Source organism: Corvus moneduloides, chromosome 16 (assembly GCF_009650955.1).
Source record: "Corvus moneduloides isolate bCorMon1 chromosome 16, bCorMon1.pri, whole genome shotgun sequence".
NCBI classification, from domain to species: domain Eukaryota; kingdom Metazoa; phylum Chordata; class Aves; order Passeriformes; family Corvidae; genus Corvus; species Corvus moneduloides.
In genome coordinates this window covers 9653794-9681258 of record NC_045491.1, presented here as the reverse complement: position 1 = coordinate 9681258, position 27465 = coordinate 9653794, and the positions used below count along the sequence as shown (strand labels likewise).

The window sequence follows — 27465 nt, the reverse complement described above, 5'->3', positions numbered from 1 at the left end:
ATTCCCAGGAAGGATTAGGATGTGCCTTGTGAGCAGCCATGCTCTGACTTTGGGCAGCAGACCCAGGGCAAGGCTGTCCAGACTCACACAATGCATACCAGATGTTCCCCTTCTGCCGAGAGCGGAGTAAACGAGAGTCCCGCTGGCCCCAGATCACCCCCGGGGACCCTGTGGGAATCTGCCACTTCTGTCAGAAGGTTAAATAAGATTTCAATTAAGTGACACATCATCACAAACCAACTGCTTCAAAACTGCCTCTGCTTAGATGAGCTCTGCTCCAGTGGGAGAGTTTAAAGCCAAACCTCCGTCTGCTCACACACTCCCTGGCAGTCCCAGACTGACCTCCCTCCTCCCTGCCGGCCACGGTGCGCAGTTCTCCAGTGCCCACAGCAGGGTCAGTGCGACCTATTCAGCCAAGGAACTTGCCAAACTGGACAATTTTATTGTTTTTCTCATGGATCTCCCAGCCATTAGGGAATCACATCCCATCCGCATGCGGCTGCAGCCGCTCCCGCAGCACCACGGTTGCGCGTTGCCCCCTCGGCTGTGCCCAGTCATCTCTGACTGCGTGTGTATCAACTGTAGGGAAGTAATTCATTTTCTTGCAACATTAGAGGTGAATTAAACGCTGGATACTTGCTACCAGTCACTGGAGTAATTCTGCTCCTGAGTCCTTTCATGGCCTGAATGGAAGGAAGGAAGGAAGGAAGGGAGGGAGGGAGGAAGGAAGGAAGGAAGGAAGGAAGGGAAGAGGGAAGGAAGGGAGGAGGGAAATAAGCCCTTTCGAGACCACAGAAAATTGCAAAAGGATGTTTCTTCCAACCCGACATGACAAAATTAAATTCCAAGCTATTTAATGCATGCACGAAACGCCATAGAGGAACCCAGCCCGAGCACTCCATCCAGCACGACAGGGAAAGGGGTTCGGAACACAAGCATTGCTCCGGCACTAACTCAGTGCTTCCAGCTCCGGACTTCCAGGCGATTCCACTTAAATGTAACTACCGGGTTAAGGGTTCTCACAGATAGGGCTATCGCCAGCATTTCCATGGACACACAGCTACGGGAACACTGCGGTTATGATCACACGAACGATGGAGACCTTGGGAAGCCGCTGTCCCAGGGGGTTGGAGCCTGCTCAGTCCGCAGGGCACCAGGGCCAGGGTCCCAGCGTGGCCCCATCCCCTCCCCGCCGGGGGTCCCGCTCCCACCGCGGGCGCAGTGGCCTGGTCCGGCCAGTGGCATTTCAGGAGTGAAAAACCAGCCCCACGGGTGGGGGCACGGGGAGCCTCTGGGTTTGTCCTTAAAAACGGGGTTTCACAGGTTACACCGTCACGAGGGTGATGCCATGCAGCCTGCCCACGGCCCAGCCCGCCTCAGACCGGCGTGGTTCGTCTGTTGGCCGGGTTGTTGTGCAAAGACTCCTTGAACTCTTTGGGGATGGAGTTATGGACCTGTAAAAAACCGTGGTCCCGCTCCGAGTTGAGCAGCGTCCCCATGGTAACCTTGGAGGGATCCCTGGAGAGGGTGAACATGGAGATGTCGGTGGAGGGGATGGTGCTGAACCCTTTGCTGATGGGCGACATGTCCCGGGAGCGGGGCTCGGTGGAGCGGGAGCTGGACCGCCGGCGGAAGCGGTACCTGTAGGGGGGGAGGCGGGTGAAGGCCGACTTCTTCAGCAGCTCCGAGTGGGACCTGGCGCGGATCTGGCGGTGCTTCTCGATGTACATGTGCACGGCGATCACCCCCACCATCTCGGCGATGATGAAGGACAGTGCTCCGAAGTAGAAGGACCAGCCATAGGAGTAGCTCTTCTTGGAGTCGCTCTGCCCCGGGTCCCCTGCGTTGGCCGAGATGTAGACTATGATCCCGATGATGTTGCTGAGACCTGAAGCGGGGGACAAGCAGGACAGGTGGTCACCTGAGCGGCAGGAGTGGATGGGGGCACATGTCCCCACAGGGCACCAACCCTTCTGCCAGCACACTTGGGCCAAATTCCCTTGCAGACCTCTGCTGATGTCCCAGGATACCCGTATATTCCCTTACACCCAGTATTCCTGCATATTCCCGGATATCAGAAAGAAAGGAGGAACAACCACTATTTTGTCTAGAAAAGGGACATTTCAGGAGCTGGTTGTGCTTTGCTTTGCCGAGCAGTGAACACGTGAGCCCGGCTGGTGCCATGCAGCAGCAGAGCCAACCCGAGGGGCACAGGGGGATCCCCCCAGCATGAACCCCAGATCGCCATGGCTCTGGGAGCACAGGGAAGCTGGGATGGCTCCGTCTCTTTCCATTTCTGGTGGAGTCCTGAGGCTTTGTTTGGGACAGGGGCAGCCAGCGGGGCTGTGCCGCAGGCTGGGGAGAAGCTGGTGCATTCCCAGATTTACTTATTGAATCGATTATGTTCTCTCTGCTGTTTTCTCATCTGCATCAGCAGCTCCTGCCAGCCAAGGAGGGAGAGTCATTTGTCTTTTTGTGGGGAGAAGAAAAACACAAAATAGAGCAGTTCCTTGAGACAAAGACATTGTCACGCGATAATCAGGGGAAGCATTGGGGAACAGCAGAGAGAAATGAGTAATCCAGCAGGAACGGCCTCTCCAGAGAGCAATTTCCACGTGGGGCTGCGGCAGCCCCTCTGCCTGCTCCTGCCGCTGCAGGCACAGTGCCCACTGACTGTCCAGGATGGAGGGCAAAGCCCCCAATCCCTGTCCCGGTGAGATGGCTGCACTCCAGGAGCCCCTCCTGGGCTGCAACCCCCACACAGGCTCTGCTCGAGGCAGAGCAGGGAGTACACTTGAAGCCCTTGGCACAGTGACCATGGCCAGAGACCCCTGATGGTTTTTCCCTGCAATGGGGATTTTCCCACAGGGATGGAACAGCTCTCAAACCTCAGAATCTCTCTGTGCTGACAGCCTGGGAGGATCCACACCACACCTCCTGCTCCCCTGTGTCCCCCAGGCTGGAAGAGCCACCTGGGAAGCTCCTACCTGCGGAGACGAAGAAGATGCCAGCGCTGAGGATGACGTTGTGTTTGCTCTTGTAGAACTCGCTGGCGGCCACACACAGGCCCCCGAAGAACAGCAGCCCCACGCTGAGGATGGGGAAGATGCTGGACGCTCTCACCGCACCTGTGGGACAGGGAGAGGGGCAGGATCAGCCCCCAGCACCCCCTGCACCAACACCAGCACCTGGGAAGGATCTGTGCAAGGGCACCCCTTGAGCTGCAAGGATGGATGGGGACACCCAGCACCAGACCCCACCATGAATCCTCTGCTTGTCATGGAATCCTGGGATGGTTTGGGTTGGAAAGGACCTTAAAGCCCAACCAGTCCCACCTCCTGCCATGGGCAGGGTCACCTTCCACTATCCCAGCTTGCTCCAAGCCCCTTCCAACCTGGCCTTGGACACTTCCAGGGATGGGCAGCTACAGCTTCTGTGGGAAACCTGTGCCAGGCCCTCCCCACCCTCACAGAGAGGAATTCCTTCCCAGTATCTCTGCTGTCCCTGAGCCAGCCCTGCAGATTCTGTGATTCCAGCCATAAAAACAGCATAAACCCCGAATTTCTATTTTATTCCCCCCCTCTCCTAGGTTAGATCAAGGAATTATGTCTTCCAGCCTAGTCACACAGCCAGCACCATCAATTTACCTTCCCATTACCAAACACACCACCCTCAGGTTTTGGCTGGAGTGCCTCTGGAGTCTGGAGTGGCAGAAATCCCACAGATCTCACCAGGCTGGTGAGGAACTGCCAACCACATGGTCAGGAACCTCTCCCATAGGGCCCAAACTATCACAGCTGCTTTGGAAGTAAAAATTTACAAATTAACATACCTCAATTTCAACAAAAAGTAATTTTCCGATGTAGGGGAGGAACATGTTCAAAATTAACAGAATGCCAAGGTCCCAGAACCTAGCTGGGACAATGCTGTGACCCCGGTGCTGGGCTCCATCCCTCAGGATCAGCTCTGGCAACACTGACAGCAGTCACTGACTGGGCACTACACAAAGAAGGGACTTTCCTACACGGATCAGCTTCCAAAATGACAGTAGAGAGTAATGAATGCAGCAGATCACTACCTGCTGCACCAAAAATACACTGTGCCTTGGTTTGGACTCTCATGCCTCGATTAGGGCTGTTATTAAAGCAGAGAAATACAGGAAAGCTCCATTAAAATTCCACTCAGGGGGCTTTAAAATAGTCTTTTTACTTTTAATGTGAGAGGGGGTGGGAGAACTTCAACACTAATCTACTAAAACTGCAAAGCCATTTCATTAAACTCGTTCTCCTCTCTGCTGTGAGCAGAGATGTGGAAATTTGAGAGTCCAGAGCAACAACTGGATGAGCAGCAGCTGGGTCAGCCGAGGGGGTTGGGGTTGAGCACCAGGCAACGGGCACAGGGCCCTTCTGCCGGGATTCCTTCCTGCCCCAGGAGCTCAGAGAGCATCCAGGGCTGCCATTGCCCCCCTGCTGCCGTCTGTTGTTGTTTGGAAACGCAGGGGTTGGGATGAGCCCTCAGCACGCAGGGCCCACAGTCTGGCACATGTGTGGCTCTGCACGTCGGGGGTGTCATTTGTGTCCAGCCTCTGTCACTGGTGCCTGGCACATGCTCACACATGTGTGTGCCCAGCACTGAGGGGACAGTGCCCCTTGTCTGCAGGGTCACCCTCACCCAGCCTTGGGGCTGCCCATGCTTTCCCCTGGAAGAGGGGAAATTTAGGTGAGATATACAGAAGGAATTGTTCCCTGTGAGGGTGGGGAGGGCCTGGCACAGGGTGCCCAGAGAAGCTGTGGCTGCCCCATCCCTGGAAGTGTCCAAGGCCAGGTTGGATGGGGCTTGGAGCAAGCTGGGATAGTGGAAGGTGTCCCTGCCCATGGCAAGGGGTGGCACTGGTTGGGCTTTAAGGTCCCTTCCAACCCAGGCCATTCTGGGGTTCTGTGTGAAAGCCTGTGGCCCTGCCCCGAAGCTCTGCTGGCCCCTGAGACAGGAGGCCCCACTTTTCCTAGGAAAGCTGCCAGTTCAGTTTCCCTCTGTCTCCCTGTGCTTGGCTGCCACCAGCAGAGCACATGGCAGATGCTCGTTGTGCCCTCCAGGCAAATCCAGCCTGGCTGGAGACTCGGGGAACAGGGACACCAGCACGGACAGGGCATGAACACGTGTCCCTGTGGTGCTGCACCATGGACCTGCAGGGTCCCAGTCCTCCATGGGGGAACACCAACAGACTCAGGCTGTGCAGCAGCTGCTGGGACGAGCTGTGGGGACAGCGAGTGCCAGGCCAACGTGCCATTAACATGTGGCACTGCGACATGGCACGGCCATGCTTGCATGACCCAGAGGGTCCTTGCTGCTGCACAAGGAGCCTGGGGAGCCGTAACCCCTCAGCCTTCTGCTGGGTGAAGCTGGAGGAGAGGAAGGGGGTGCCCTGCAGTGTGTGAGGGGACCCAGGGGATGTGTGCCATGGGGGAGCAGACTCACGGAGGAGATACTCGGCTGTGTCTTGCTCGTAGTCTGCATCCTCAGGGAAGTGGTCAATTTTCTTGCACACTCCTCGGAAGGTTCCTGGGGAGAAACAAGCCAGGAAATGCTCAGAACCCTGTGCTGGCCAGGATGTGCAGCAGCCCAGGGGCCTTCATGTTCTAAATGGGGACACTGAGACACAGTGTGGGACTGCTCTGGAGCAGCAAGGGGCAGGGAGAGGTGGGAGGAACTGCAGTATCTCCCTAGAGGAAGGGCAGCCCCCTCACCATCCTCGCTCTAGAGCATGTGGTCAGGTCATGCTGGCTCTGTCCCCTCTGCCATGGGACCCAGAAGGACCTGTTGCCAGGGACCAGGGCCCCAGACAGGACAAACCAACCCTCAGGGTGTCCTGCATGGTGGCATGCTCCCAGGCTGTGCTTGGGGGAGCTGAGCAGCGTGACAGGCATCAATTAAAGCCTGAAGATGAGGCTCCGGAGGAGGCAAGCTGTCATCCAGAGGGAGACACAGCATCCGAGGGAGAATTGCCTGCTCCCGTTGCTTTGGGAACTGTGGGAAAAGGGGTTGCACTGGGCACAGTGAGGACACGAGCTCCACAGCACAGCCCCCAGCCTCCTCCTCTTCCTCCTCCTCTCAGCTTTGGGCTTTCACCCACCTTCTCCCAGTACCCAGAGCCAGCAGACTCTGCCCCACACACCCCAGAGCTGCCCACCACATGTCCCTTTGCTCTGCAGCCATCAGGCACTGCCAGAGCGGGGCTGCACCAATGGAGCCCTGGGCTGAGCAGGCATGGGCAGAGCAACACGCCCGGCTGCCCAGGGGAGGGGGCGGAAGGGGGACAGCCCCAGCTCCACAGCATCTATTCACACTCTGACATTCATTTTGTCTCCTTTACTCCCTCTGTTCACCAACTGATGCTCGTCGTCATGGCAATGCTGAGCCACCTGACACACAACTTCAGCCTCCAAACACACACCACAATAAGGCTGCAATCCCAAAAAGCCCTCTCTGACCTCCAAGATGCTCCGCAGGGAGGGAATCCTGCCCCTGGGAACTGCAGCTGGAAATGGCTCCAGCTGGATGAGGCAGCTGCTCGGGGTCCTGGCTAGGGACACAGCCCCCAAAGCAGCTAGGCCACGTGTCACATCCTCAGCCACCAGGTCCCTGTCCCCTGGTGACAGCAGATGCAACTCCATGTGTTCCTCTCCCAGCTTTACAGCTGGGCCTGGGTAAAGGACACTGGGATGGTATCTCAGGGGGACTTGCTCTGGCACCGGCTCAGCCACTTGCTCTGGGCACTCGCAGTCCCTGCCAATGCCTTACCTGGGTGCGCCTTCCCAGCACCCAGCTGTGCCTCCAGAGCTGGGCACAGCCCACGCCACCAGCATGGCTCGTGCTCTATGGACAGGCCGGACGGGCGGCTGCTGCCTCCTCCCAGCCACCGCTGCTGGTGCTGCCAGCAGTCGGGCTCCTCTCCCAGCCGGGAGCATGCCAGGCTGCTGGTTCCAGCACACCCCAACCTGCTCCTGAACCCTTTCCCAGCCCTGGCCATGCCTGTGCCGTGGCTCCGTGCTGGGAACCTGAGTCACAGCCCCGGGTTTGATTCATCTGCAGCCGGGCAAGCGCCAGCACAGGCGGTGCTGCCGCCGGTACCCACTCCCCTCTCGGCTGTCTGGGTGGTGGATCTCAGTAATTTCCTCTCCCTATTAGTATGAATCCCAATTAGCAACTTGCTTATCGCCGCACTTCCCTGCCGGAGCCCAGCACAGCCGCAGCAAGCTCTGCGCAGCGCCAGAGGCTGTGCTGGGCACCCTGCTCAGCCGGCCCTGAGCCCCCTCGCCCACCCCAGCACCGGTCAGTAGGGAGGAACCAGTCCTGCCTGTCCCCTCCTTCAGCAGGAGGGGTCAGCGTGAGCAGCCCCAGCTCTGCCACCAGTTGGTGCCATCAGGCAGGTGCCACCTCTCTGCTCACCCTCCGCAGCTGCCGCACGCCCCTGGCCAGGAGGGGAGCACGTCCATCCACCTTCTGCCCCAGCCTCACCCAACTGCAGGTCAGAGTCTCCACGTAATGGTCTCACCTTAATCCAGGGAATCCCCCTCCAGCTGGGAAACCTTCCCGGGCTTTTTGGGTATATCAGCAATGGGACCGTGGCTGTGTGGTGCCTGCAGGGTGTCCTCTGCCCGGCGGCCCCAGGCTCCTGCAGCGAGCCCTGCCTTTGGGTGACACCGGATTTAATTTGGAAGCGACGAAGTCGTACTTCACACTCTGCAGCCGCAGGTTTGTACGGGCATCCCTCCTGTCCCCTCCCCTCCCCGCCCGCAGGGCTGTTTGCATCCCGCGCTCCGCGTGATCCTTCGATCCCTCTCATCCCCGCCAGCTCCGAGCCTCCCCAGCCGCACGCTGGATGCTGTGAGTGCCCCCGGAGCCCCCCAGCCCCGGGCGGAGGGCAGGGCTTGTGCTTTCCCTGCTCTGCTCACTCGTGCTCCGCTGTACGCGCGGAGCTCCCGCACCGCATTTATCGGCACATGCAGAGGCAATTAATTGATTTGATCTCAGGTTGTTTTCCTCTCAGAGCCCTTTTCCCCAGGGAGGGCTAGGGGGACGGGGAGGGGGTTGTGAGGGAAATACGGTTACAGTGGTGGAAATACAACCAAGAATATCGATCCCAGCCCGACGAGCCAGAAGACTAAAGAGCTCCAGTTCTGGTGTTAAAATCTCATTACTTTTCATCTGGTGGAACAGTTTTCCAGGGACCATTCTGGGTGTTACTGGTGTGTGCAAAGGAAGACTCAGGCTGAGGAGGATGAGCTGAGACTGCTCTTAAATGAGAACAAAATTCCTTTCTCCCCTCCTACTGGCTCAGCCAGGAGTCAAGGTCACATTCCAGTCCTCAGCTCTCTGCTCCTCCGATAAACCCAAGTGAGTTATCTCCCAAGTTGTGGGCTTCCAGTAATGGCCTTCCTAAAGGCACTGTGTTACACTGAATCCATCCGAAGGAAGTATAGGTCATTATGGTCTAAGTTCTCTGAAAATTAATATTTTGGAGAACCAGAGGTCGGAGCTGAGCTGGGAAGTGCTGGGGTAGGAAGGAGCCTGCAGCACAATCCCAGACATGCTCAGGCTCTGCACTCCCTGAGTAACAAGAGCAAGATACCTAAATATCTCTGAGGGATTAAAACTTCAGGGCTCATCTTTTTTTACCTCCCACCCACCTCCCAGATGCTTGGAGAGATGGAAAGAAATTCATCCATATTCCTTCCCTTTCCTAGCTCCAGGCTCTGCAAGGATCCTGAGGCTCTTTGCACAAGGTCCCTGGTGTGAGATTTGCGGAGCTGCGGAGTTTTGGGTCTGTGTTAGCCATGGCCAGCACCCAGTGGCCACCGCACAGGGCTCAGCAGGTGGCACCAAACAGCTCCCGTGCCCCTGCGGAAGGCTGCAGGGGTCCCAGCCACCCCCCAGAACCCTGTTTGCCACCTGCATCATCAAATTTTCAACACAGCCTGGGTTCAAAGACACACAGCAGCTTAGAAGAGCATCAGAGAAGGCTGGTGGGATGGCTACAGGCTCTAGATCCACAGTTTGGAGCAACCCCACTGGAATTGCTGCTGGAGCTGAGGACAAGGGGTGTTCTCCACCAGGGCAGGGAAGCCTTGGGGAGCCAGGTGACCTGTCATTGCCATCCCACCATCTGTGTGACTCCTCAGGCCGTTACTGTCACACGCATCTGTTGGCCCCAAGTCCACTGGAGAGCGGCTGAATGAAGGCAAAATCTGAGAGCCCCCAGCCCTGCTCTGGTGTTGGGATGGGTGCTGGGCTCCTCAACACCTGGCAGTGGGAGGAATCCTCCTCCTCCCCAGGACTGAGTTCTCCCGCAGCACATCCCCGTCGCCCCAGCAGCCCCACACCAGCTTCCCCCGGCGGTACCAGTGTAATCTGGCTCCATCTCCATTTCACACCCCTCTCCCCCTCTCTGCGGTGGTGGCTTGTGCTGAGCAGAGGCACCTACACAGATACGCCTGTTCTGAAGGACATTTTTCCTGTTTTTTATATACAAAAAAAAAAAAACCCCACCAGTGGAAAAAACCCAAGTCAGATGAAAGGAATGCAGGACCAAGGAGGTGGCAGAGGTGGCTCTGCTGTGCTGGTCGAGCAGAGGCCAGTGCAAGCACACACCTGAACACACATGGCAGGGGGGGAACCGAGCCCCTGTGCACCCCCACGGCTCGGCAGGGTGTGGGGAGCAGGAGATGCCCGTGATGGGCATCCCCACGGGGGACACGGTGGGCACAGCTTGGCACTCACACCACGGGTGGGCTGGGAGCTCCTGCCAGCGCCAGCCCGCGAGGTGCCAGTGATTGGCGCGTGGCACAGGGACTTCACTCCCTCAGCAGTGCTAAAAGGGAAAAAAAAAAGGGAAAAAAAAATCTACATTTTGACAGTGACTCATCATCTCCCATTATGGAATCTGTGGGGTTGGTGCAACCTACACAAGGCAGCTCAGAAAAGCAAAACAATTCTGAATAATAGAGAAGGAAAAAAAAGTTCGCAGCTGATGGGTAATTTCCAGCCCTTTGCTCTGAGGGTTTTCTCATTTTTTCTCATTAGAAAAGTAATCAGGTAACACTCTGGAGCTGCTTCCAGGGGCTCCCCCCACTCTCCCCTGAGCTTCCTTCCTCCCTGCATCCTTCCAACCTTCCTCCCTCTGTCCTTCCACACTGCTGGAGCTCATGGCAGGAAAACACCACACTCCTGGGAAGATGCTGGGATGGGGTAGGAAGGTGCAGGGGCTGAGGTGAGTGCAGGGGTCTGGGTGGCCCCTTCTCTGCTGTCCCCTCATGGCAGCTGGCAGACTGCTGTCCCCTCCATGGCACATGGCAATGGGGCAGCAGCTGCCGATGCCGGAGCCCTCGGATGATGCTGGGGAGGAGAGCACTCATCAGCATGTCTTAGGAAATCATTTCATGTTTATCTTAACAGTGAATAAACATTGATTTTTATTTTAAAAGGTAATTGACATTCCTATGAGAGCGCAATGAGTGCTGGAGCAGCCGGAATCGGTGTAAATAAGCCATGTGCTAGAAATTAATGAGCTTCGCTGACTGAGTTATCTGTTTAAATTAATACAATTCTGGCAATTATAAAAAATAATGATCTTTGGTTTGTTTGCTTGCTTGGAGACACTGATGGTAGGAGATGGGGCAGAGTGGGAGGCCTGGGCCCAGCCGAGCATCCCAGTGCCCGAGGTGCCAGGACCTCCCTCCGTGTAGCTGGAGCAGGATCCTGCTCCCCTTGTTTAATGAACATTTTAGATTTACTTGGGTTAACTGATGAGCTTCTGGGAAGGGTTTGCCTTCCAGCCTCCTCTTTGGCTGATGGTAATAGGGGCAGCCAGCTCAGCTCAGATTCCTGGATCCCACAGCTTTTACTGACAGGATGTGGAGAAGGCGGGTCTGTCCTGCAGGCTGGGAGCTCTGTGCTCGTTTGGCAAAGGGGGCTTGGCTCATCCCCATCCTCCTCCCCTTTCCACCACTCCAAGAACTGGCTAGAGCTGACAGAAGCTCCTGGCCCAACTGTGGTACGAGTGCCTGATCTTTAGGGTCTCTTCCAACCCAAACCATTCCATGATTCCATGATCCCAGCTGCCAGCTGGATAATTAACGGAAGGATCCAGACACACTCATTTGTAGGAGTGAGTTGGAGCCACATGTTTCATGTCCAGAACAGTGGGGACAAAATCTGCCCAATTGGGACCAGAGGGTAAACCAAGAGTCAAGAGTGTAAAACCTGGGATCCTCTGGTTAAACAAGCTGCCAGTAATTCAGACAAAGAGAATCTGTGAGTGTGGGTGCTCCGGTGTCTGCTCCCACCCTGAGCTTGGCAGAGGCCGGATCATCCCCAGGCTGCTTAAGCACCTATATATACTAAGGAGGAGACAAGCTGCATTATGATGGGGAGCTGGAGGTTTCACTTCACCAATATTAAAATGTCCTCTGAATTTCTAAAAACCTATAAATGACAATTTCATAGCTGCGAAGCGTGTCATCCAGCACAGGGGAGTGCTATTTTCGATTCCGTGTTGACAGCTGAAAGGGAATGGATCACAGAATTAAAAACTAGTTGCTGCTCAAGTCCAAGCAATCACGGCTTGATTATGCTTCTTATGGGCACACAGAGGCGAGTCCAAGGCACCAGCACAGAATCCTGGAGCTTTGAGAGGTCAATTCACAGAGCAGAAAACAATTACAAGCCAAATCACTTAGGAGAATGGATTTAAGCATAAAAGCACAACTGTGTACAGAGAATGATTTAAGAGTGTTTTGCCTGAAAACTCATCACCATGACGGGAGTTTGCATTGGTTTAGAAACTGCCTGGCTAATAAGTAAACAGCTATAAAAATAAAAACAGGCCCAACAAAGAGAAGAAAGGAGATATTCATAACTCTGAATATAAATCAGCAACTTGGAATTGTAGAGCACTGATAAAGGCTCAAACAAACAGCAGAAAAGCATCAAAACGTCCTTCCCCAGTGCATTGGGATGAGCAGCAGCAGCAGAAAGGAGCAGTGCCACCCCCCGTCACCAAACAACGCAGCAGCGTTAGTCACAGGCCCCAGAAATGTTAAATAACTGATCACAACCACGGCATTTCGCATCCAGCACATTCTCATCCCGGAGCCCAGGGAGAGCGGAAGGAGCCGGCTGAGCAATCACCAGCTGTATGGAATGCTGCTTTGGGAAGGGCGAGGGTGGAGAGGCTGAGAGGCTGCTCTGCCCACCCTGCCTGGAGCAGGGCTGCTGCATCCCCTACGCTGCCCAGGGGCTTGGGCTGGACCTGATGGCACAAGCAGGGACTCAGAGCAAGGGGACCAGCCATGGACACAGAGTGACAAGGTCACCGGTCACACTTGCTTTGGTGCAGCCAGCAGCAGACTGGGGCAGGGACAGTGACCAGCACAGACACTGGCAGGTAATGGTCAGCCTGAGGGCCAAAAGGGAGATCCTGGTGTGGTGAGGTACAGCAGCCTGGAAAAAACAGTCTTACTCATGGAATCATCACAGAATCCCAGAATGGCCTGGGTTGGAAGTGGCCTTCAAGACCATCCAGCCCCACCCTTGCCATGGGCAGGGACACCTTCCACTATCCCAGCTTGCTACGAGCCCCATCCACCCTGGCCTTGGACACTTCCAGGGATCCAGGGGCAGCCACAGCTTCTCTGGGCACCCTGTGCCATGGCCTCCCCAACCTTAATATTCCCTATTTCAAGGTGAAGCAGCTGCTTAAATTTATGATCAACATCCTGGTCCGTGTTTGAAGGAGGGTGTAACTAAATTTGTCCCATAAAAAGAGGGCTCAGGGGCAGAGGCTCGGGAGGTGCTGGAGGAGCCCGGTGGGCAGTGAGCCCCTCTGTGCCCTCTGCACAGCTTGACCTCAGCCCAGCACTGCAGTTCCAAGGCTGCGAAAAGCAAATCATTCTCCAACGGAGCCCCACAGGGCAGAATATCCAGGCTAAAAATATGTAAATGGCCATGAAAAGCACTGTCAGAGCTTCAGCAAGACGAGCCAGTCGCCAAAAGGCAATTTCGAATTTCCGAGCTCGCTGCACGAGGCATTAAAAAGGTCACTATTTCTGAAATAAGGATCTTTACAAATAAACACATTTGCCGAGGCCTCGGTGAGTCATGCCAGAGCGGAGCACAGAGCATTTCCACCCTAATGCTCCTGACAGGCCGGGAGCAGGGAGATCTTTTCATGTTTACAGTTCATCAATAGTTATTACAGCTGCACAGTCAATCTTTAAAGCCCATTTAGCCTGGGAGGAGGCTCGGCAGGTTGTTTTCCCTGAAAAAGTGATATTAAATTTATTATGTTCTTCCTCTTTTATAGCATGGATTTGAAGGTAAGCATTTGAAGTTCAAATACATGACTGCCATTCCAGCACCTGCCTTTTAAAAAAATATATCTATACTTGTGTCGCATCCTCCTGGTATAAATATTTGAAGTTTTCAGCTGATGTGCTAAAAGGGCCTCGATGCATCACAGCCTATTTATTCCAGGGAATACAGTGGGCATTGTGCTGCTGGTTTGCTGGTGTGGGAGAGAGGTGCTGGCACCCTGGAGCCACAGCTCCCTGCTCCCCTCCCCACTGGTGCCAGGCTCCCCCTGGCCGGGGGTGCGGGTCCGGCCCGGCCCCGCAGGTTCCGAGCGCATCCAGCACGGACGGATTTAGCTCCTGCCTGCCGGGAGGCAGCGCCGCCTCCTCACCATCTGCGGGAGGGAAGCAGCCCCGGGGAGCAGCTCCAACGCCCCAGATGGGGAAAGCGATATTCAGGAGTAGCACCATAGTTTCACTCTTAGCTTTTTTTTTGGAGAACAAGAAGGGACTCTCCTGCAGACGGAGCATCAGGAGAGAACTTTGCTGGTGAACGAGTGAGTGACACCAGCCTCATCTTCCCCCTCCAAGAAATGAAAGCTGCCCTTTTGAGCTGCCCAGAAACCCAGAGCCATTCCCACAGCACAGCACTCACCCTGCCCTGTGCGTTTGGGAGCCCCTTGACAGGACTGCACTGGCAGCAGGCTCCCTGCCCGGGCAGGGACAGGGCATGGTGCATCTCATCCATCACACATCACTTTGGGATTTTACAGCACCAAAAGCCCCCAACACATGGCAGCCAGCTGCTCGAGGCCCCTGAAACACTCGGTGCCTCAGACAGCCCGCAGGACTCATCTGTCTAAGGCTGTGATGTCTCCCCCACACTGCACCCTCCGGCCCCGGGAGCAGGACCCTGCTCCTGGCTACAAAGCTGCTCCACCCGGGTCAGAGCTGGGCAAACTGCTTCATGGTCCCTGAGCCACTTACACCATCACCTTGGCCATTAAACAGCCTCACCTTCCCCAGCTTCCCAAACCTGGCTCAAAGCACAAAATATTTTGCTAGAAAAAATCTGGGCTTTGAAACAACCCCAGGTCCATCTGGCCCTGCCATTCCAAACACCAAACAACCCCAGTTCCCCATGGCTCTGCCCTTCCAGGAGCCAATGAGAGCTCTGGTGGCAAGAGGAGAAACACGTGAAAGCCCCTGAGATGGTGAAGCAGAGAGCTTCACCATTCACCCAATGTTTTCCATCTTCCTCTTTTGCATTAAATCGCAGAGAGAGCCCATCCTGCTGCTGCTGCAGCCAGGTGCTGCTCTGCTATCCATCTTGAGGACAGCAGGAGTTCCCCCAGCCCCATGGCACTTACCTGGGGCTGCCCCTGTGGTTTTACTCCCCTATTTTCAGCTCTGGCTCATCCCCAGGGTCTGTGGCGTTGCCCTCAGCCCACACCACACATCCATGCAGGGAGGGCTGTGCCCGCAGCAGCCTTTTAATGGCTCTGTCCCAGCTGCATGCAGCCCAGCAGCTCCACCTGGTTATCACTGAGGGCACCTAGCTGCTCTCTGGATGATGCACCGGCAGTTTGAGCTATGAGCTGGAAGGAGAATGGATGGTGAGCAGCCCTGAGGAGAGCTGGAGAGGGACTGTGGACAAGGGCATGGAATGACAGGACAAGGGAGAATGGTTTCCCACTGACAGAGAGGAGGCTTAGATTAGATATATGGAAGAAATTCTTCCTTGTGAGAGTGGGGAGGCCCTGGGACATGTTGCCCAGAGAAGCTGTGGCTGCCCCATCCCTGGCAGTGTCCAAGACCAGGCTGGATGGGGCTTGGAGCAAGCTGGGGTAGTGGAAGGTGTCCCTGCCCATGGCAGGGGGTGGAACTGGATGGTCTCGAAGGTCCCTTCCAACCCAAACCATTCCACCGTTCTGCGACTCTGTTATCCCCAATTTTCGGACGGGTGGTGGAGCACTGGAGAGACGCAGATCACAAGCATCTGCTCGCTTTGGGCGCTCAGCTGGAGCCTCGCAGATCCGGGGATTTCACAGCCCTGGAACAGGCTCTGCGCGGGAGGTGACGCTGCTGTCACAGCCCGGCCTGCGCCGCCAGCGGGGCTGAGCCCCCGCCCGAGGAACAACTCCTGGGGGCTGATGGGGCGTTCCGCTTCTCCTATTTTATGGAAGACTTCTCTTCATCCCGAACGGGAGATCTGTTCAAACTGACATTGCAAGTTATTTCTAAAGAGTGACTGAGCTTGTGTGCCCTGACCAGCACAGGGCCGTCACCGAGACCCTGTATGAGCGGCACAGACGGTGTCACGCACACCACACCGGTGCTGGCTGCACGACGGGCAGCAGCTCCCGTGGACCCGATGCCACCACGGCCGTGGCCCTGCACGCTGCAGTGGGCGCAGGGGCCGTTCCGTCCCCGCAGCCCCACACCGCGGTGTCCCTCGGGGCCCCGCCGAGCGCGGCGCCGGCAGACGGGGCTCAGCGGCGGAGGCGGCGGCGCGTCTGTCTCGCACCTCAGCCGTGCTGAGCCGGGACTGGCAGCGCAGCCGCACGGCCCCGGCTGTGGGGATGCACCGGAGCTCAGCCGGCGGCACCGGCCCTGCGGGGACGGGCTGAGCTCCCGGGAGATGCTGCAGGCTGAGGGCGGGGGGCGGTAGCAGTGGCAATTGGGGCAGGTTGGGGCGATGTACAGAGTGTATTTAATGTTATTATATGCAATTATTTACAACATGCACACCACCTCCCCCAGCCTCGCTGCCCTCGCAGGGCCACGCTTCCGCTGATGGGAGACAGAAGCAGAAGCCCCGGCTCCTGCTCCTCCCCAGCTGAGAGGTCTCACACCCCGCTGCAGCTTTCCTGCTTCCTATGCAAGGCGCGATCATTCTGATCCTTCTCCAGCTTCTCACACTGGAGAGAAGGCCAAAGACTGATGTACAGAGAACAATTTTATCTTTGGCTGGAGTGTGCTGAGGAGCGACAAGAGATTCTCCCAGAACGGGGAGAAGAAGCCTCGGGGCTGCGAGAGGCTCCCAATCCCCGGAGCAGCCGGGGCGGGCAGGGTGATCAGCCCGTGCCCATCTGGAGGGGTCCCCGCTGCCAGCCCGGTGGGGCCGGGTGGCACAGCTGCTGTGCCGTGATAAGGCTGCGGGGCTGAGCGAGGCTGCTCAGGCAAATGGAGGATTTGGCAAGGATGCCAGCATCCCGGCAGGAATGACTGTCTCAGCTGGCAGGGACACACAGCCGGGCCGGGGCAGGGACAGCTGCGGGGAGGTCACAGTCTGCCTCGCCAAGTGACAGTGACCTTTCCCATCCAGGCAGCAGCCCCGGGCCGGCTCGGGCAGGAGGCACCCGGTGCAGCCCCTTGCAGTGCTCCCGTGATGACGTTGTGTGATGCAATCGGGGATGCTGAGGTATCACATAGAGAGCTGCAAGATGTTGGTGTTCAACACCCAGCTGAGCAGCACCGGCCTGGCCTGAAGGGTTCCTATTTCATGTTAGGATGGAACCCAGCCTCTCCGGGGGGATGGAGGTGCCGTCTCTGGGACCAGGGAAGTTCTGCAGGACACGAGACGCTTGATGACAGTGCCAGCAGCACAAGCCAAGACTGATTTTAGTAAGTTAAATCAGGCACATCTCAAAAGGGCCATTGCTTGTTGGTAATCTCTCTAGGGGTGCTCTCCCCTCCCCTCGTGATTCCAGGCACGAACTGATATTAAAGGTATAATTAGAGGACAATTAGCAAATTACCAGTGAAATTGTAACTGTGACCGTTCGAGAGGCATGAACACAAATGTCACCCTCAAACACCACCTTTCGTCACTGCTCACTACTGCCCAAGTCCCGCAGGGTGTATCACCAATACCAACACCCTCGCGGGTGTCCAGCGACCCCCAGAAAGGCTGGGGGGATCACATGTCCCCCCTTGCTCCCTGTACCCATCCCGGCACTCCTGCGCACCCTAATTCTCCTCCTTCAATACACACCACTTGGCAAACAGCAAACACACAGAGCCCTAGGGAGAGTGACAGGATGGTACAAGGGGCTGACCTGCTCCGCAACCTGCCCAATGGCCTCCCTGCATCCTGGCATTTCCACAGGACTGTATTATTAAACACCACCATTCCCAAGGACTTGACACAGGAGCAGCTCAGCCTCCCTCTGCTGCCCAACAGCACGAGATTTGTCTTTACATTGTGGTGTCAGAAGATAAGAAACAGGCAATATCTGAGAAAATCATCACCCCCTATCACCTGCTCAGCAGCCACAATCCTTCCTCCTGCTTCTCCCTGCCATGACTGTGAAAATCCCTGATCAAGCACAGCCACTCACCAGTGAGTGAGGGATTCCTGCAGTGTTCAGGGGATGAGTGAAGCCCAGCAGTCCTGACACAGCTCAAAAAGGACCAAAAGCCTATTGCAAGAAGACCCTCCACTTCTCCTCTGGGCAAGTGATCATAGAATCTTAGAACCCCCGAATGGTTCGGGTTGGAAGGGACCAAAAGGCACAGGACAGTTCAAAGCATGCAGCATACCCTGGCCTGGACTTTTCATTCTGAAGACACTTCAATACCTGTTGCAGGTAGAAGGCTGGGAAATCACAGCAGTGTGGGATCAGAACATTCCGCAGCCATCCCCGGAGCCCCGGGCTGACCCAGAGCCGGGCCAGGGGCGGTGTTTCCCAAGGGTTGTGTAACAGGTCCCGGTGCGGGATGCAGCCCCTGCTCCTCCCCGGCACAGCCTGCGGAACCTTCCTTCCGCCGCAGAGCTGGCAGCACACACACGCCGAGGGAGAGACACCCGTTGTCACCCCGGCACTGTCATTCTTTATCACTGCAGGTGTCTTCTTAATCAGAGCCCTTATCTGGAGCTGCTGCACTCCCCGAGAGAGCCGCGGCTCCTCACAGCCCGCGTGGCACTGCGCAGAGCAAGTGGCTCCCCACTCCTCACCCCGAGTAAAGCTACCCAAAACCTCTGGAGCTGAGCCCACCAGCCAAAGCAAACCCACCTGGGACCCCTCAGGAGGGACGTGAACACCTCCCTCCTCTCCCCACCGAGCACTAACTCAAAATGCATCCACTAGCTTCAGGGGATCTCCTTCCGAGGGTGACTTGAAAGACTGAAGTGGGTTGTAGGTGTTGCAGCCCAGCTTCAGCCCTTCTGGAAAGGGAGTGGGGCAGCGGGCAGCGGGCAGGACCCCTCCCCACGTCCTCCCCATCTCCCGGCGGGCACTTTGCGGGGACTCAGGACACGGGTGGGCGCCTTTCCCCTCGAATGCCTTGGACTGACCCAGCCCCGGCACCCGCCAGCACTGCTGCGTTGAATGACAGTGGATCCCCGGCAGCTGCCTCCTGCCAGCGCCGTGAGTCAGCCAGCGGCACTTGTCAGCAGGTGAGGCAGGGAAGAACCGCCCTGCCAAGTGGGACCCCTCGGGCAGCAACTGAACAACCCCTCCACACCTTCGGATTAGTGCATTTATATAATTTTAAGAGCATTTTTGATTTTCCCGAAAAAGGAGGTTAATGTCTATTTATGAAGTGCACGCTGTGTTCATTAAAAATCCATGGTGAAACCCATGTGAACAGGAACCACGGAGATGCGAGAAGCCCTGAGCAAGATTAACGCTCGGCTGCCTCACCTCATCCCGAACAGCAGAGCATGACAGGTCTCCACACCTGGTCTGTCCCCTGTGCAGAGCACAGCGTGCCCAGCAGGGCTGTGCCAGTGAGGATGGGAGGGCATCACCCTGTGGGCCAGCGGGGAGGGTGCTGGGGGACTTTCCCAGAGCCGTGTGAGGTGAGCACCGCTGAACTCACCTGGCTTCACGTTATGAAGGGCAAGACTCACGCTGAGAAGGGATTCACCAAAGGCCACGCAGCTCTTGGCAGTGGAGCTGGGCATCGCTCCCTGGCTGCTCCAGCAAACGTCATCCTGGCACCTCCTGGCCAGTCCCCACCTCGCTGGGAACGGGAGGATCTGGCATCCAACCAGATGGGGCATTCTCCCCAAACCACAGCTACCCGCAGCCACCAGCACTGGGGCTCGCAGCCTTCGTTAGCCATCCCTAATTATTTACAGCCAGCATGGAGCCAGTGACCTTGCACGGGAAAAAAACCACTTGAGCCTCATTCAAATTCAGCCTTCCACCTCTATTACACGGGAACAGCTCCGGAGATGACAGGCTCTGCACCACGCCTATGCAGCAGTAAAATGCCTGTTTCTGAGCTGTTCACAGCATACATTTTACTCATCACGTGCTGCTCGCAGGCAGTGAGGGAACCGACTCTTCAACCCACCCCATAAGTCAGGATTTTTGCCCAGGAAACACTGCAGCATCCCAGGAGGGTGAATTTTGCACCCTCTGCTCAAAGCAGAGCTGGTGGCAGTGAGCTGAGGTGCAGCTCCTCCCCGGACACTCTTCAAACAGCCGTGGAGCTGGAGGCACGGCTGCTCGGAGCCACGGTGCCAGCTGGCAGTGGCACGAGACCCTCTGTGTCCAGAAGGATTCTTATGACTCGTGGCTTTTGGCCATGTGCCACAAGAACATGGGTCTGGAGCAGCCTGAGGGTCCAGCCAGCCTCATTTCCATCTCCATTAGAGGACAGTAATTCATGTTTATGCAATACATCCTCCACCAAGGCGAGGCTCAGGGATTCCCTAAATCCAAGCTTGTGCCTGGGTGTTGTATGTGACCCCTTGCAGAGCCCCGTGTCCAGGGCAGGTGTTCAGCGCTGTGTGATGGCAGTGCCAGGGGCTGGGTTGTCCCTGCTCCAGGCTGTTCTGATGGGAAGACTCTCTGGGTGTCAAAGTGCAGCCATCAGGTAGTCTCAAACAGGTAAGTGTCCCTCTCCACCTTCATCCATCACCTCACCTTAGGTGCCTCCACCACACCACATCCTCCCTTTCCATCACACACGAAAACTCGATGCCTCCCAGCCCTCAGATAACAAAGAGCGAACAACCTCTTTCCACCACCTCCCCAAACCTGCCTTGCTGCACCAGCCCCACCTCCCCCTGCATCCCCTCCAGCCCACACCGACAGTCCCCACCTGTGCACCCCTGCCCCACAGCCGCCATCCCTGGGCACTCCTCACGGGCACCCTCAGGCAGAGCCATGGCCGGTGGCATTGTGGGGAGCCATGCCAGGGGTGCTGGACCTCTGGGCAGGGTGGTCAGTGTGGTCAGAGTGGCTGTGGAGGGCAACCTGGCAGCCCTACCACACCATCACCAGCACTGGCACTGAGCTGGACCGGGCGCTGCTGAGAAGTGGCACGTTGGGGTGGTGATGAGAATCTATCACAGACACTGACCAGACAGAGGAACAGGATGAGCAGCTCCTTAAATACCTGCCTATAATGAGTAGCGAGAAAAAGTGCTCCATCATGGGTGATTGCAATCTCAGGGACATTTGCTTGGCGCTTTTAAAAATTAAAGATAATAACTTTCTAACAGAAACAATCTTGCTGTCACCTTGGGGAAATTCTCTGCTTGGCCTCACTCAGAGGGCTGAGAGGAGCTGGAGGCGGGGGAAGAGCTGGTGCCTGGCCAGGGCAGCCGCTTCCAGCCCAGTTTAATGACTTCTCTGCGACCCAGCTCAGCTCAGCGGAGCCAAAACCAGCCATGGACAAAACCAACAGGGGAAAACGGAAATTCAGGATCAAGGGCAGGTGCTTTCCTGCACCTCACACCCCTGCCAGGCCTACTGGAAAGGGCAATGGAAAATGGAATTAAAAAATTAAAAATCAGGGACTTTGATGTGGAAAGTAGCAGGCCACACACGTGGCTGATAGGAGAAGCTGATGGGATCAGTTAAAATAAACCCGCAACTGAAAGGTCAAGACAAAACAAGGAGGAATTCTTTCATTGTGTTGGAAGGAGCTTTCCTGAAGGTGTAAACCAGCACTGGATCATGACGGTGTAACTGTCAGTCACGGAGCAGAAGTGACACATGCTTATTTATTCATCAGATACTTCTGTTCTGTACTTGGAGACAAATAGGCTCCTGTATTCTGGCAGGAGCTGGGGGGATGCTATACAGCAACTGCAAAGTGTAAACATGGAATCAGGAGGACTAGAGAACTTCCTCCCAGGAGCATTCAGAGAATAAGCTGAGAAGGCTTCTGAAGATCTAAAATGGATTTTAATAAACCTTGGCATTCTGTTGAATTTCTAGAAGACAGAAGAAGCTGGTTTAATGCCAGGAGTGATGTGATGGGCAATGGCAGGAGCTGTGTCCCCAGCACCGCCTGTGGGTTAGCAGAGGTGGGAACGGGGGAGGAGGCAAATGTCAAACAGCCTCGTGGAACATAGATTTACCAAAATTCATAATTTTTTCTTGATATAGTTACAAATTCAGTTGATAAAGGAAGTCACTAACATAATACATTTAAGAGTTCCACAGGGTATTTGATTTAGCTCTCCTGAAAAAGTTAAAGACCTGTATTATGCAGAATCAACAGCGCTTTATTAAGGGGACTGGGAGCTCACAGAGACAGTCCCTGTCATCCAAGGGATGTTCCTGCACAGGATCTGCTGTTACTAGGACAGTGCTGAGCTATGACAACATCTTTATTTGAGAGTATTGAATAAAACATGAAATAATTGGGAGTAAAACAGGGCAATGGCAGAGAAAAGACTGATGGGAGTATTGATGAATGAGGAAGGTGGGTCAGGCAAATTTGGGCAGCTCGGTACCTTGGGCTCATTCAGTGATGGCCATCTCTGTACAGCCAACTCCAAGGATTAAGAGCGAGGAACCAGGAGAGCAAGTTCCAGTTTGGGGGCAGGAGATGCTGCTCAGTCCCACCAGATGGGCTGGGGGCCCTGCCACCCTGGGGACTCCCTGTGAGGGGCTCAGTGACCTCAGTGTACAACCAGACACACAGCAGGCAGAACAAAGAGCCTGCGTGGCTACGGGAGACCCAGGTACCAAAGATTATTGATTATGTTCAAGGGGAGTCTGAGGAGCTCATGGGCTCTCCAATGGAACCACCAGCCCAGGGACACGGCTGATCACCCTCAAGTGCAGCCTCCAGGAGTGACCATCCATCCACCACTGAGCCATGCAGGAGCTGCAGGTCAGGTGTAGAAAGTACTGGGCAGCGTCCTGGGGGCTATGGGGTCAGCTGATGGTACCTGCAATATTATGTTTAAATCCAGACAGGATCATCCCAAAAGACCAGCCCTGAGAGGTCTCCAGGTTCAGCAGGGAGGAACTGCTGGCTGGAAAAGGCTGTGCTGGAGCTGCTGTGGGGTACACTGGAGGGGCCAGAATGGGCCCAAGGGGGACAGCTCAGCCAAAGGAAAGCTCTGGGACAGAAGATATCTGTGTCCCCTGCAAAACACCCCACGTCCCACCCCAGAGGAATGCAGGATGCCGAACATCCTCTGTGAGGGAGGCAGGCAGAGCAATGCTTGGCCTCCTCCAGAAATGACAGAGCACTTTATTCTGACGAGAGGAATGAAGGAGGAAAGGAAAAGTACTACATCGCCTTAAAATATGGTATTTTGAGCAGCCTTGGCCAAATCCTCCTGCTCCTTCTGCCTGTTTCAGATCCGCATGATGCCATGGAGCTAGTCCCAATCTACACCACGCAGCAGGGAGGACACGGAGCCTCCCTGCATTTAATGATGCTGCATTTAATGATGCTGAATTTAATTAAGTTTGATGAAAACCAAAGTTCTGTTAGTTTCTTAAAAACACCACCAGCCTAAGCAGCTATTTCTCAACTTCAGCTCTCTCCCCAAAGTGCCGTGTGCTTCCCTCCCTTCTGTACCAACACAGCAGGCATGGAGGAAAGCAAGTGACACTGAAACAGCCACGGGGGACATGCACCGACCAGTGCAGCTCACACCTCAGCTGGACACACGAGGGGACACCTGCCAAGCGTTCACATACTGTAAAAGCAATAATCAGGATCCAAACGCTGCGATTCCAAGCAGACTATCCCTCAGTCTGGAAACACCTGCCTGGGCTCCAGATATTGAGTCAACTGCTAATTTGTGTTTCCCAGTGTGGGCGTCTCTCCATGGGTCTGCGGCGGCTCCATTCAGGATTTATCCGCTCTCGCCGATGGGCTTGTGACGCTCACGTGGTGCGTGGCTCCCACGCAGGCGCTGCGCCGGGACCGCCAGGGATGCTCGGAGCCGGCGCTCACGTCGGGCAGCTTCGTGCTGAGCCACGCGCGCCCGGCCGCCGGAGCCACGGGGGCTCCACGCGCAATTCCTCCCTCGATACCCGCGTTCAGCCCCCGCTGGCGGCGGGAAGTTCAGGGCTGAGGCGGTTCCCAGCGGGCAGGGAGCTCTGCTCGGTGCTAAAAGCGTCTTGTGCACCGCAGGAGAACCGGCCCCTGCGGCACACCGTGCTCGGTCCCGGCACCGGGGATGAAGCCTCTGTCCCTGTTTCAAGCCCGATACAGTGAGTGCACAGAAATCAGGAGGCAGCAAGGCCCTGCAGCAGGAATCACCCAGGACCTGCTGCCTGTAACAGGTACAGGGTTCGGCCCCCAGCGCTCCCCCGGCCGGGGGGGTCCCCAGCCCCCGCCCCAGCACTGTCCTTCCCCCGCACCGACGCGTGAGCCCTGCGCAGCTCCGCTGGGGGAAGTTTTCCCTTCCCAGCATCGCACGGGTTAACAGCCTGCGAGGCGCCTTTCTCCTGCAGAATCCAGGAGGGTGGTAAGCAGTCCCAGCACGTCCCCCCAGCACCATCGCAGCCCCATATCCTTCCCCCGAGCACAGGCTGGGACCCTCCCTATCCCTGACGGGGTGCTGCAGCCCCCGCAGCCCCACTGCCACCCGCACCCACACGCAGGGGATGGCGGAGGCCGTGCCCCGCATGAGGCCTCGGTGGTGCCGCAGGTACGGCCGCGCAGCCCCGCACGGCTCCCACTCCCACTCCCACTCCAGCAGCACTCAGAGCACCAGCTCGGGGTGGGATGTGGAACAGGCAGTGCTGAGCCCACGGTGAGCCCATGCCCTGCTGCTCCTAGCCCCGTGCCCAGGCTCAGGGTGGTGGGCTGTGATCCAGCTCTGAGCTCTGCCATGGCACTGCCAAGCCCTTTCCCGAGGGAGCTGTGCCCAGAGCAGTGGGGCCTCTCTGGCTCCTTCCAAAGCAGTGATCGATCACAGTGAGGGAAACATAAAACATTGGCTGGAAAAAAAAAAAAAAATACAGGTAGCAAACCGAAGAATTTTGGAAATTACTCATGCCTCCAGTGATCCCATCTTTCACATCCCTGGCTCCTGCCTCCTTGGCTCCCTCAGCCCAAGAGGGGAGACAGACTATCTCAAATTATTTATTATGGAATTAGAGCATGATCCAAACCCTCCTTGAATCAATAAGAAAGCTCTGACTGACTTCACTGGGTTTAGGACCAAGCACCAGGAACAGACAGGGTATTTCTGCATCTGTGGCCGTGACTCACCGAGAACTTTCCAACGTGGAGGAGCAGCTCAGCGCCGTGGCTCGCCTGCCCCCACCATTGGAGGGGTCGCTCCTGGACTGGGGCAATCAGACACCCCCAGGGCCCCACAGGACAGTGGGGCAGGTTCACCTGAGCACACAGGACACCCACTGCTGCCACTAATTGTAAAAGTTAGGGCCCAGGGTGATGCCATCGGCCATTTTTTGCTGCGCAGGTACCAGCACCTGGCTCTGTTAAAGCTCACCTTTAACCACAGCCTGTGGGTGCTCAGAGACACCTCACCCAGCAGCTCCGGGGCAAAACTGCCCCAAATTGTGGCCTGTGCTGCAGGAGGGCGGCAGCTGCTGGGGCCTCGCCAGACAGGCACTGCTGTGGGAGGGAAGCAATGGGGCGAAGCGGCGAGGCCGGGCAGGCAAGAGGTCGGCCGTGGGGCAGCCGTGGTGGGGCAGCCCCGCTGTGGGACCGCCCAGCCGTGGGGACGGAGGGACGAGCTGCGGTGGGGCAGCAGCAGCCCACCTTGCCCCGCTGTGCTGCTCAGAGGGAAAGGGCTGGCGCTGGTGCTGGGGCTCGGTGACGAAAACGCCGGGTGCGGTGGGTTTCCCCCTGGTGACAGGGACGCGGTGCCGCCGGAGCCTTGGAGAGGGGCAGCAGCCGCGGGCCTCTCACTCACACGTTCCTGATCAGGAGAGGGACCTGTGGCCCCTCAGCCCGGAGCTCCCCGGGAGGACACAGCGCGTCTGCCGCCGCCAGCGCTGGTCCCCAGCACGGGGGGATCCCGCAGACCCGCTCCCCCGGCCCCCACGCCCCGCGTGGAGCAGCCCCCGTGAGGTTCCACCTCGGTGCCACCGCGAGTGCCCGAGGAGGGGTGCGGAAGGCGGCAGCGGGGAGCGGCGGGGCCGCCGGGCCGGGGGACGCTCGGATGGCGGGGGGATGCGCCGCTCGCCAGGGGCCCGGATCTGGGGTGGGGGGTCCCGCGATGCAACCCTTCCCCCGAAGTTTTGGGGCCGCGGGGGTCGGTACCTTCCAGGCAGCACGTCCTCCAGAGCCCCGAGTGGGTCATCACCTCCTCGTTCTTGCGGCTCGTGTCGTTGTCGCTCATGGACTTAGTCCTGCACACGCCGCGCGAGTAGAGCCAGTAGTCAGTGCCCACGGCGATGGTCATCAGGCTGAAGGCTGCGAAGGCTCCCACCGTGGTGACGAGCATCTGGACGCCTCTGTCACACATCCTCATGCTGCTTCATCCTCCGGCGGCGGCTCGCAGGGGAAGGGCCGGCGCCGCCGCCCGCCGCCCGCCGCCTCATGCCCCCGCGGCCGGCGGAGAGCCGAGCCCCCGCGGCGGCGCGGAGCGGGGCGGCCCGGCCCCGGGGAGCCCGGCAGGCATGGCCCGAGCGCAGCCCGCGGAGCGCAGCAGCCCAGCCCGGCGGAGCGGCTCCGCCGTGCGCTCCCGCCGCCTCTCCCGGCGCCTCCCCCGCGCCGCCCGGCCAAGGCAGCGGCGGGGGGCGGCGGAGGCGGGGGGCAGCGGGGGGCGGGACCCACGGGGGGCTGCGCCGCCGGGACACCGCCCCCCGCCCGCTCCGACCGGCCGGCGGCGGGGACAGCGACCGGCACCGGCACCGGCACCGGGGGGACGGGGACCAGGACGGGAAACCCACCCCGGGGTGCCGGGACTGGGCGGAGACCGTGACCGTGACTGCCCCGGGAACCCCACCCCAGGACGCTGGGATCGGGGACTGACCCGGCAGATCGGGAGAGGGACCCTACAAGAATACCTGGACTGGGCGGGGGGACCCCACCACTGGGTGCCGGGACTGAGCGGGGACCGACACCGTGACCGTGACTGCCCCAGGGACCACACCCCGGGATTCTGGGACCGGACCGGGACTGTCTTGGGACCTGGACCGGGTGGAAGTCCCCTCGAAGTGCCAGTACCGCCCCAGGGACAGTCACCCACCCGCACCAGCCTCCCGGCACGGGGCCGCTCGATTCCCTGATTCCCCCCACCTTAGTCCGCCCGGACCCTGAGCTGCTGCACCAGTACCGGTGGGGAAAGGGGCTGGGGGCCACGCACCCACACAGCGGACCCCAGAGAGGGCACAGCACCTGCCCACGCTGATACGGAGCTGTCCCTGCCCCGGCTACACCGGTGTTTATCCCCTGCCCAAGAGCTGGTTCAGCCTGAACGCCCCTTGTAAACGCAAGCCACTCCTGAACCATTCCCAGCAGTTAACCCCCCTGCCTTCTCCCTCTCCGCTGTCTCCTCATCTCCCTGAAACATCCCTCACCCGGTTGGATGAGCCCATGACTCACGCAACCTTTCCAACAAGCCCTAGAATACACTTACCTCTGGAATTGACGGTCCTGTAAGGGCCACGGGTGAGACAGGAAAGCGAATGATTTATACGACGGCGTGTACTTCCCCAGCCCTCATCTGTATGCACTCACATGGAAATACTAGTTATTTACTCCAAAAAGGCAAACAGAAAATTATGAAAGTACTGAGAAATTAAGAATGCGAAAATTAAGTAGCTCCTCAACCTGAAATCACCGTCTGTGCTGCTCCCCAGGCAGGGCACGCTGATTGCTGCCCCGCCGCGCTCCCTCCCCAGCTTCCCGCTGGCTCCTGGCTGTGGATCACCCTGGTTCATTCCCTGCTTCCCCACGGGCCCTGTGCCTGGTTCCCAGCTCA

The 27465-nt window shown here is 57.4% G+C and overlaps 1 protein-coding gene and 1 long non-coding RNA gene across 3 annotated transcripts; both read right to left on the bottom strand.

Moving 5' to 3' along the window:
* Nucleotides 1-413: 413 nt before the first annotated feature.
* On the bottom strand, nucleotides 414-27465 carry CACNG3 (calcium voltage-gated channel auxiliary subunit gamma 3). 2 transcript variants are annotated; one of them, XM_032126151.1, is made up of 6 exons: nucleotides 27315-27465; nucleotides 27121-27207; nucleotides 25800-25993; nucleotides 5476-5559; nucleotides 2988-3128; nucleotides 414-1888 (listed from the first exon to the last, which is right to left on the bottom strand). In XM_032126151.1, exons 3-6 carry the CDS (start codon nucleotides 25981-25983, stop codon nucleotides 1377-1379), a joined length of 921 nt encoding a protein of 306 aa, XP_031982042.1. In that variant the 5' UTR covers nucleotides 25984-25993; nucleotides 27121-27207; nucleotides 27315-27465; the 3' UTR covers nucleotides 414-1376. The 2 variants fall into 2 exon arrangements, with proteins under 2 accessions (XP_031982042.1, XP_031982041.1); XM_032126150.1 differs by lacking the exons at nucleotides 27121-27207; nucleotides 27315-27465 and having other exon boundaries at nucleotides 25800-26232.
* Nucleotides 19485-25790, bottom strand: LOC116452048. Its single transcript, XR_004243387.1, has 2 exons — nucleotides 24780-25790; nucleotides 19485-24505 (listed from the first exon to the last, which is right to left on the bottom strand). It is a non-coding gene; the product is annotated as an uncharacterized LOC116452048 (long non-coding RNA).

Coding starts and splice junctions, on each gene's coding strand:
- CACNG3 (XM_032126150.1), bottom strand. CDS start 26,010: ATGAGGATGTGTGACAGAGGCGTCCAGATGCTCGTCACCACGGTGGGA. Junction 5,560..25,799: donor GAGGACGTGCTGCCTGGAAG/GTACCGACCCCC, acceptor GTTTCTCCCCAG/GAACCTTCCGAGGAGTGTGC. Junction 1,889..2,987: donor CATCTTCTTCGTCTCCGCAG/GTAGGAGCTTCC, acceptor CCCCCGCTTCAG/GTCTCAGCAACATCATCGGG.